The sequence below is a fragment of the Sceloporus occidentalis genome, unplaced genomic scaffold (genome assembly GCF_023333645.1).
Source record: "Sceloporus occidentalis isolate IW3139 unplaced genomic scaffold, rSceOcc1.0.p SCAF_160, whole genome shotgun sequence".
In the NCBI taxonomy this organism is placed as follows: domain Eukaryota; kingdom Metazoa; phylum Chordata; class Lepidosauria; order Squamata; family Phrynosomatidae; genus Sceloporus; species Sceloporus occidentalis.
The window spans coordinates 1,118,115-1,129,322 of NW_028317140.1; the positions used below are offsets into that span (position 1 = coordinate 1,118,115).

The 11,208-nt window shown below is 49.3% G+C and overlaps 1 protein-coding gene across 1 annotated transcript; it reads left to right on the top strand.

Moving 5' to 3' along the window:
• The first annotated feature begins 4,785 nt into the window (after window positions 1-4,785).
• On the top strand, window positions 4,786-7,859 carry LOC149279835 (aquaporin-12-like). The gene is made up of 3 exons (XM_089500832.1): window positions 4,786-5,383; window positions 6,908-7,024; window positions 7,774-7,859. Exons 1-3 carry the CDS (start codon window positions 4,786-4,788, stop codon window positions 7,857-7,859), a joined length of 801 nt encoding a protein of 266 aa, XP_089356958.1.
• Window positions 7,860-11,208: the final 3,349 nt, after the last annotated feature.

Consider the following 11,208-nt stretch of genomic DNA (forward strand, 5'->3'; position numbering starts at 1 on the left):
GGTGAGAGGTATGGGGGGGTATCAGTGATGGGTGAGAGGTAGTGGGGGGGTATCAGTGATGAGTGAGAGGTAGTGGGGGGTATCAGTGACGTTATGGGGCGGCTCCTCTTAAGAAGTGAGTTTTGGGAGTGTATCAGCAGATCCCTCTGTATATAACACACAGCCAATACATTTCACCCAGTAGATCCCCTGTATGGCAGACACTGATAGGGGCACCTGTATAATACACAGTATATCCCACCTGGCAGATCCCTGTATATTACACCCTCCCAGCAGATCCCTGTATATTACTCCCTCCCAGCAGATCCCTGTATATAAAATCCCTCCGCTTTATACACAGTCAGTAGATCCTTGTATATGACAGATCCCGTATTACATATGCCTGTCCCCGGGTCTCACCTCGCTCAGGTGCAGCTCCTCTAGGCTCTGTTACTCTCCGGCTGAGCTTCCTCCCTTGGGTTACCGGTCCGCGTAGACACTACTCCCCACACCCGGCTACTGGCCGCTCCTTACCTCCTTTACCGATACTAATCACTGAGAAGCGAAAGCCGACCGGAGCCACGCCCACCTAACATTGCCGCCAACCACATTCACCGCTTCATATCCTCGCGCCATAACCATCCGCCCCTTCAATGCATGTGCCCAATCAGGACACCACCTACCGCCAGCCACCACCTTCCATCCAGGAGGAGTGAACTCCGCCTACTAAATAAACCACCTCCAATTGCGATCTGCTTCATCTAGCGCTGCCTGTTACCTGGGACAAGCCACGCCCACAGACCTGGTTACCCACGGATCATCTCAAGCGTGGGGGGGGGGGGGCGACAGACTACCCACGTGGGTGCAGGTTAACTAGCTGGCTCCCGGAGATCAGCGGAGCGGCTCGCAATCATCTGAGGTCTCAAAGGTCTCTTCTTCAGGTGTCATTTAAACCCTTATGGAACCCTTTCAGTAGCAGCTCCTGGCATGTACGATGGGCTCTAGAGGGACCCCGCGCGTGAGCTAACAATCTAAAAAGGCATTATATGGGTGGCTGAGACAAAAGGGGTAGTAAAGAAGGTTCCAGCTGCACAGGGGGGTGCTGCTCAGACAGGACGACAGCCAAAGCTGGGTTATAAAAGGAATTTTGCCCCGGTCTGTCGGTTTTCTACCCCTGTCTCGGGGTGAATGAGAAGATTCTCGGGGTTCTTACCCCAGCCTTGGAGTGACCGGGTGGATGTTTTAGGGCAGATATATTTGGGATATTTACCCTAATTTCTGGGTCTCGGAGTAAATGAGCATTTTCACTGTTTTTACCCCAGTCTCGGGGTGAAGGGGCAGATTCTGGGGTCACACAGTCTGGAGCCGACTCCTCTGATTTCATGATATCCGAGCGTCCCGATCGGTGCTTTTCTCCCTGCTATACCACAGCTGGAATCCCTTGAGTACAGGTGACTTCATTCGGAATACCAGTCCGTATGCCCCCATAGGCCGTGTCGCAGCGCGATGTGCAGAGTGCGATGCCGGCGTCTCTGTATGCGGGGCGCGTTCGTTTACAGAATATATTCACAGAGAATGGATGCGTTCCATCATCGGACTTTCATTTTCCAGATCAAGGATTTTCAGACTGAAACACAGAACCCGCCGGCGGATCGGCCCCATCCGGCCCCCGTCTCGTCTGCCCGTTTCTCCTGCTGTAAAGACTCAAACCTTAATCAGTCGTTGGTCTCGTCTTAGATTCAGGAGCCGTATGTCTATCCCAGGCATGGTTAATACCCTCACTGTATTACCCACTACCACTTCTGCTGGGAGGCTGTTCCACTTATCTACTACCCTCTCAGTAAAGTAAAACATGCTTACACTACGTTTAACCCCCGGAACCCCTAGTTATGTTACTTTACTAGAACTTGGTAGGGATTTAAGAGGTGGGGGTCCCCAGTATTAAAAACGCTACCCCCGGTTTGTTTGATTTGGCTGCCCACCGTGATTCCGAATAAAAGCTAAAAGTAACAGTAGCGCCTGGGTGTATTTAATGTATAAAGACCCCCCCCCCCCGCGGATACATGGTAAGTGTCACTTCGGGGAATTCCGAAATCCCCAGGGTCAGTTTCTGTAAACCTGATTGGCTGACACGGACGCAAGCCCCGCCCCTCTCAGGGATCCCACGCAACAGAGAAAAAATCCTGACGTTTAAACGTTTTATTTCTGTACTTTACGATGAAACGACTTCCCTGCGCTTTACAATCATTAACCCCTCCGTGGCCGGGATCCTCATGCTGCAATCAGGAAGCGGATGCATATATATATATGTGTGTGTATATATATATATATATATATATATATATATATATATATATATATATATATATATATATATATATATATGATGCTGTTCAGGGCGTGATCGGTGGGCAGCGATCTGGATCCAGGGGGGGGGGGGTAGGTAGTATTGGCACCTGGATTGGGAACCCCCAGTATAGAAAGTATATATATATATAGCATATATATAGAGAGACGGTATATAGACAGTATATATATATATATAGACGGTATATATATATATAGAGACAGTATATATATAGACGGTATATATATATAGACAGTATATGTATATAGACAGTATATATATATAGAGAGACGGTATATAGACAGTATATATATATATATATATATATATAGACAGTATATATATATATATAGACAGTATATATGTATATAGACAGTATATATGTATATAGAGTATATATAGAGAGACGGTATATAGACAGTATATATATATAGAGAGACGGTATATAGACAGCATATATCTATATATTGTGACAGGGAACAGGGCATGGTGGTTGATAACACATATATTTCTCACAAAGTACTGCAGTGCGATGTGTTTGATAACCGCAGGGAGAATGTTTAGTTAATGGTAATGCTGTAGCTGCGTTTGGGTCCCTGGGTGGAGCATTTGGAGAGAAGGGAGGGCCAGGGCTCCACTCCACAGTTTACTTGCAGCCAGTCCCGGAGTTCTGGTTATCGCAGGTAGGGACTCACCTGATACCAATGAGCGGCAGGGGCTGCTGCAAAAAGGAGCCCAGTGAGGTCTTCAGGGGAGAAACGCAAGCGGTGACTGAGACTGCGGTGTCTCCTAAACGGAAAGGGCTGCGCTGAATGGTTTTTTGTTGGTAGCGGGTAAGCCGTCCAACGAGAGTTAGTCGCTGTTTGCCAGTAAGAGCTCAGAGAGCAAGGCTTTTCTTTTTGTTTGTTTTATTTATGTTTGTTTACAGACTTTTTAATAAAAAGGACTACAATTTCTAAAAAGAATTCAGCCTTATGTGGTATTTGAAACCTTAAGACTGTGTGGTTACATGATCCCAGCTCACACTATATAGACAGTATATATAGAGAGACAGTATATAAACAGTATATATATATATATATATATATAACACCCTGCAGTCTGTCAGCAAAGAGCTTTCGGCCTCTGGAGTTATTTCCTTTTTTTATATGAGAACCATAGCTGCCAACAACCCTGAATCCAAGGCTGTCCTGGGAAAAAAAGAGTCTTGTTTGTGGGGCCCGCATAAAAAGGGGGAAACAGGACGCGTCTACATTCATATAAAGAAGGAGATACAGCTCGGTCGTCTCCGACAAAACTCATTCTTTTTATTCACCCAAACTGAGGACTGCAGTGCGTTTGCCGTTTGTACAGCGCTGCAGAATATGATGGCGATACATAAACCAATCGATGGAAATTGGATGGCGCTATATAAAACAATAAATAATAATAGGTGACGAGCGCTCCGTAGAGCAATTTGGGTCTCATGTATTGGCATAGACTGCAGCGCCATCTACAGGCCGGACTTAGTTTCACAATCTCTATCATTATTATTATTAGTAATTAGAATATTATTACAATGCTTGCCTTTATACCAAGCATACCACCCAACACCGTACATGGCAAAAACAGAACAGGGACTTACCCAGACTATTTATGTGACTTTGTGCCCTATCGCTGGGGTATTTGTGTAACTGAGTGGGGCATTTAGAAGAATAACCTCCTAGAAAAGAGGGGTATGGGGGGGGGGGTGCTAATTTCTCCTGCTGTAACGACTCAAACCTTAATCAGTCGTTGGTCTCGTCTTAGATTCAGGAGCCGTCTATCCCATGCATGTTTAATACCCTCACTGTATTACCCTCTACCACCTCTGCTGGGAGGCTTTTCCTGCTTATCTACTACCCTGTCAGTAAAGTGAAGGGATGAAGGAAGTAAAGGTAAAATGAATGTTAAATGTCTGCATTCCGGTTCCAGAATGTGATATCGCGCTGAACAGGTTTTTCTGGACTCGGATCCTTTTATGTTTGTTTGAGAGATGGACGTTTTAATAATTCCTAAAAACTGGATTAACGCCACATAAGTCTCCGGATACAGCAAGTCCTCTTGTTTCGGTGTCTGGGATGCGACTACAAAAGACTGAGTTAAATGGGGTATTAAATCAGATCACAATCAGAGCGTGAGAGACACGGCTGGGAAAGGTTCAGGGGGCATCCGGAGACAGAGAGGGGCGGAAAACAACAATAAAAAGGCCTAATCTGAACAAGCAGCCCCAATCTCTCAGTAACCGGGACCCCTCCCAATCTCTCCTGTAACCGGGATCCCCCCAATCTCTCCTGTAACGCCGCCGAGCCTTTAAAAGCGGAAGCCCCTCCTCACTTCCAGCCGGGTGTCCAGAGAAGGGGCGGGGGTGATGACGTGTCACGTTGCCCCGGTAACCAGCTCAGTCAGTCAGGTAGCGTCCTAGGCGGTGAGAGGTCGGCATGGGGCTGCTGCCGGCCGGTGCGGAGGCCCTTTGGGGCGCGCTGCTGCTGATTGCCGGTGCGGTGCTTCTGTGTGAGGCTCTGCGCCGCGTGTCCCGGGCCTGGCTGCCAGGTTTGCCGCAGGAGCTGGCCCTGGAAGCCGTGTCCACCGCGCAGCTGTGCCTCTGTGTGCGGGAGCTGGCGCTGCTGGGAGCCGCCGGGGCCCTGGAGCCTTGGCAGGGCCTCTGCCTCACCTACCTGCAGACCGTGCTGCACTGCCTGACCGCCGGGGCAGACTGTAACCCCTGCGCCAGCCTGCAGCAGTGGCTGCGCGGGGAGGCCCTGGTCCGGGACACGCTGCTGCGGGTGGCGGCTCAGGTGTCGGGGGCCAAGGTGGCAAAACTGACGTCCCCCCTGCTGTGGGGTCTGAGGCTGTCCCCTCTGCACGCCGGACAGGGGCCCTGCCGGAGCCCGCTGACTGTGGGGCCCCTGGCTGGGTTCGGGGTGGAGATGCTCTGCGCCCTGTGCCTGTACATCCTGCTGCGGCAGCTGGGCCGGGTGCGGGAGGCCTACAGAGTGCATGCGGTGGCCCTTCTCATCACCGGCCTGGTCTGTGCAGGTAACCGGGGCAGGGGTGGGAGCACAGGGGCTCGGTGCTGGCCAGGGCGCTAGCTGGTTGGGGGCTGGAAGGGTTAAATGCCAGGGTTATAGATGGCAGAGGCAGATATTGGGGTGCGGGGCAGATATACCCGATCACTGCGGTTGTGAAAGTAATTCTTAAGGTTTTGAGACTGCGGCGTTTTCCATCAGGAGCCGGCTGAGAGTGATAGGTGTTGGCTGGTTAAAGTTTAATTGAAGAGGGATTTTCGTTTAAAAGTTTCTGCGGAACACGAGACCCATAAAGAGGGCTGTGGATTAAACGTTCGCTTTACTGCGAGGGTGGTGGATAAGTGGAACTGCCACCCAGATGTAGTAGTAGAGGCTAATACAGCGAGGGCATTTAAACACACTGGGGGCCAATTTACTGATTTGAGTCTTTACAGCGGGAGAAACGGGCCGGATTGGGCCGATCTGCTGGCGGGTTCGGTGGCGATACCCCCCTCCGCTCTCCCTTTCACCCATGGGCCCCATCCGCCAAGGTCGCCATTGTTACCCAACAAGTCAGTCCTGACCTCTGGTTGGGGGGGGATCTGTAAATACCCCCAGGGTGGTATCTTTGGACTTGGAACCTGTGTAATGATTGACAGCTCGGGTTACAGACGGGCATTTAACCCTTTCTTCACCTGGAGCCTCTTTGGTGTTTTTTTCTCATTTTATGTGCGGCCGTGAAAAATTATACATTTTTTTTTATACGGAGCTTTCTTTAAATGCCTCTTTCAGCTGTAAACATCTCTGAATAATATATAAAAAACCTGAAAGAAATGCCTTTTTTGTATGAAGTAGCTGAGTTGACCAAAATACCCCAAAATGGCAATTCTTGGACCCTGCGGATTCAAAGTATTTTTACAGTCAGTATCCGGGTTTTTAACGAGAATCGCAAACAAAACCCAAAATAAACATAAAACAACAGTTTGGCCGCCGGTATTTGCGAGTTTTTTTCCCCCCCAAAAAAACTTTCTCCATGAGCGTTTTTCGTGGGCCAAAAAATCACCAAAATGTATTCCGCTGCCCCTCCGGATTACGGAAATACCGTAAAATGTGTAGGTTAAATGATCAAATCTACGCCATACACAGCACACAGCGGGGGCAGGGCCGGCACACAGAAGATATAGGGTCATGTGATCAGACAATGTGCAACACCCCTTAATGGGAAAGCTGCACCAAACCTGCTGGCAAAGCGGCCCCATCCAGTCTGCCCGTTTCTCCTGCTGTAAAGACTCAAACCTTAATCAGTCGTTGGTCTCGTCTTCGATTCAGGAGCCGTATGTCTACCCCATGCATGTTTAATCCCCTCACTGTATCAACCTCTACCACTTCTACTGGGAGGCTTTTCCACTTATCTACCGTCCTTTTTAGCTTAAAACCTAAAAGAGGCGGAGACAGGGCCATGGGGGGGCGTGGCCTGGAGCTACTGTACTAGGAGACGGGGTTAAAGCTGTCGGCCATCGCGCCGTGTGTTTAACGTGTCTGACTGTTCTTGCAGGAGGGGGTCTGACCGGAGCCGTGTTCAATCCGGCGCTCGCCTACTCGGTGCTGTTCCACTGTGACGGAAGCTCCTTCCTGCGGAACGTCTCCGTGTATTGGCTCGGACCCGTCGTCGGTAAGTCGGCTGTGCGTTTGCCGTATAAAGGACTATGTGGGGTGGGATATACAGATAATCGCTGGAGGAGGCGGGGGGTCTCGGCGAATGGCTGTTTTCGGTTGGCGATGGGGGCGTCGGGGGCACCTCCTGCGAATTCCGAAAGTTTTCATAACCTAAGGACCCGTTTTTTTTGTCCTTCGTTTTTACCGTATGCTCGTTAAACCGCCACTCCCCCTTTTCATAATTGATGAACCCGTGAAAAAAACACTTCTGCCGGCGCTCGGTGATAGACGCCCGGGGTAAGTGCCGGCAGCAGCAGAGGTTACCAGACAGGAGGATCCGGGTCCCCTGCAGCGCTGTGGGGGATCTGGATCTTAGTCTCATAGTCAGACCTCATTTGACGTCTGATTATAAGACGAGGGGTATTTTTCAAGCAAATACGGTGTATTTTAATTTAACTTATAGTTTTTTGCACCGTTCCCAGAGCAGTTTGGCCCACGATCCTAACCCAGGGCACCTGCCCCCGTCATTATACCCGGGCGTCGGAGCGCCGAGCCGACTCCATAGTGTTAACGAGCCGGTTGAGGAGATCCGGGATTTCTCTTTTAACCGGCCCGTTGAGTTGTGCGTTAAAGGGGGAGCCCGAGGCTGTGGCCCCCGGAGGCCACGATACATCAGGGCTCGTGCGGGGTCTTCCTGGGACGCGATCCTCGGCTTGCCCCGTCTGGTCGCGGTGTTTTTCACGCCCTCTCTGTGTGCCGTTGCAGGTTTACTTCTCTCGATCCTGTTGACCGACGGCTGCGTCCCGAAATTCAGGCGGAATCTGAAAGCCGACGGCAAGAAATTCCAGTAATCGCCTTGTGGCTTCCGCACGGAGCGTTCCCGCGACCAATAAGAGGACAGCGGATACGGGATCTCAGCCCAAGCCCGGCACTCATTGGGGGTTCTTCCTCTATGGAATTTTACTTGCATTGTGATCGACTACAAATCCCATCATGCACGGCTGCATGACACCGGAAGACTCTCCTGGGGTTATATATCCAGTCCCTGTTGCGCTGTGTTTTTAAACTGATGAACAGGAGCCGCTTCTGTCCATTTTTTACATTCCCATGAAAATACCTCTGGTTCCCCGGGCCCTGGGGGGGTGGGGGGGGGGGGGGCGATGGGAGGCTTCCCCAGCCGGGCTGCAGGGGGTGGTAACGCAAACGGGTTATGATTTGAGGGCAACATCCAATGCTTACCCGCCGTTTCTGAGCCCTGCCAGTTGCCCGGATTAGATTTTTTTAATATTTGAACCCCGAGCCTCGCTGCTGCTGTGAACTTTTTAAAGGACTGTTAACCATATCTGTGCCAAGTGGTATTTTGACATCGCTGCTATAAAATATTTAATTGCCCTGTGCCTCGGGGGGGGCGCTGAGGGCATGGGTGTTCCTCACGTGCCGGAGCTATTTTGCCATTTTTACCATATGTGGGTTTCATTGAGATGCCCTTTTCCAGGTTTGATGTCATAGAAACATGCAAAAAATTGCTGTAAAAAAAAAAAAAAAAGTGATTTTGCTATTTTCTTAGAATTTCTTCTACACTTTAGGTGCCGCTGTTTGAACAATGACCAAATTTATCTTTAGATGAAGCTCTAGGATGATGTTTTTTTGTGCAATATGGATAGAGATCTTTTTAGGCACCTTTCAAACGTGTTGTGTGCCAGTGATGTCACAATGACATCACTTAGCTCGCTTTGTGTATTTTTTATTATAAACGGTGGGAGGAGGGAGAAACATTTCTCACTCTTCCCTGTGGTCCCGCTACACTGATACCAAGAAAGTCTCCATAGACTTCCATTGGGGGCTGCAATGTGTGATCAGCCAGTGGGGGGGGGGAGAAGAGGGGGTAACCTGCCTTCCTGTAACCTTCTGGTTGACATAATCAGCGATGTATTCCGAAAGGAAAGGCACGATCAGGCATTCTATGAGTAAAGGCTTACCGGTGCTTGTTCCGGCAGCCAAGCAATCGGTCAGCAGCAAGCCAGCGAATGCCCCCGTCGCTGGAAGAGAGCCATGACGTATATGTACATCATATAGGGCTTCTAAGCAGAGCTCTTTAGGACGTACATGTACTCATGAAGGTTTACGGGATGAGTGGCGCTAAAATCTGATTGTATTTCTGATCTTTTGAGTTTCATAAACTGAAGGCATAAAAATACATTTTCATGTCTATATGAAGATTTCTTAATTTTTTATTACTTGGCTCAGTGATTGCATTTTGCAATAGAAGCTTCTTTTGCCCCCTTTTTTTTTTGTACTTCGCGTTTCTCCAATGACACGCGGTGACCGGCGGGGGCGGGGTTTACATGAGTTTCTGCCCATCCTGTAAAGGATGTTCCACAAAGTGGAAATGAAGCAGGTTTCACTTGATTGATGGGGGTGATAGGTAAGTGGAACAGCATCCCAGCAGAAGTGATAAAGGCTAAGAGAGGGAGTGAAGTTAATCATGCATTGGATAGGCACAATGGCTCCTCACCAGATGAGAGCAACTACCATAATTCACAGATACAGTACTTGATTTGTTGCGAAAGCAACCATTAATACTATTTCTACTGGATTAAAACGATTAAATTACAAAGTTCTGCCGCTGACCTCTCTTCTATTTATCTTCCGCGTATACGTTATATACTACTTGTTGCGTCCCGTCTACCACCCATTGTACAGCGCTACGGAATATGACGGCGCTATATAAAAACATAATAAAACAATGATTCAGATATGGTTATAAAGAACGCTGGACAGGCCGGGTCTGCGCTGGTAACGAGTAAGAAATATCAGCGAGCGGCGCGACTCCGATTATCCGACACGGCCGCATATAAAATATATAAATCATCCGCACCTCTAGGATTTGGGGATATTTAGAGGGATTTTAAGCATGGATGAAATCTGATGTTTATAGAGCCGGCCCGGTTACTGGTCCCTCGCGTTGCGGAAAGGCCGGGATTTGCTGACCTAGTAGATCACTATTTACAAAACCCAGAAGGGGTTTACGTGACCCCAACAAGTTTTGGGGCACTTTGAGATGTTTGAGGCGTGGGGAGAGGATTATACCCGGCTGACTACGGATGTCAGTTCTTTAACCGCTCTACAGGTTTTACACACTTCATCATGATATCCTCTCAAGAGTCTAAGAATTAAAGGCCCCTCTCCTCCACAGCGTGTGCTCGGCCATGGGGGGGGCTGGCGTACCGGATCGAGAGATATAGAGAGGAAAGAAAACCTGGGGCGGAGATCATTTTCCTGACCGGGTTGGTTTGTTGGTCATCCAGCGAGCCGGCAATTACCAGATCGGCAAAAACACCAAACTCGCAGCACAGCTTGAGCGATGGATCAGAGCCGCGTGCGCAGGTTACTCAGCGAGCTCACATAGTCATCGCGGTTTTTTTTTTTTAACCCTGCGGGAACATCAGACACCCCGGCGTTGGTTCAATACAAAATCTAAGTTTATTTGAGAAACGTAAGAGCGTTATACTACAGAGCGTCACGACGAAGCGCCTTTAGTTCCCCCCATTCATCAGCTCCTCGTGTAACGGCGTCACAGCGCAGGAACGGGTTTCCAAAAATAAAAGTCTCTAGGAATGTTACGGAATCAAAGAAAAAAAGCGTCTGGCAAACGGAGCCGTCTCTCCGCGACTCACTAACGCGTCTGATGGGTGCAGCGCGCCGAGATCCGTTCGTGAGGAGCCAGGGTGGTATAATCTATACATGCGCAAGACATTCCCCTCCAAAACATTCACGTGACGACATCATACAAACCAAAAGGTAAACGTATTTAACCCAAACAAACCAAACGAGAGTTAGAAACGTTACAGTCCGCTAGATATTCCAAACGGCTACGCGGGGTTCCCTCCAGCAGGACTAGTAGGGGGGTCAGGTCGTTTCTAATCACAGGGAACCGTGGCAAACACTCTTGACATTTAGTCCTAACAGTCCTGATAACGCCCCGCTGGAACGACAAGGCAGAGGCATTTCGTTAGTAGATCTAAGGAAACGGAACGACGCGAGCCGGAGGTCACGCAATGTAACTGAAAAGCAATGGCCGCCCGCTCCCGATCGAGTGCAACGCCTAGAAACAAAAAGGAACACGGTAAGGAGACCGGGGGGCCGCACAAAACGCTTGCTTGTGTATTTCATCCACACTCACCGGACTGCAATCTCCCG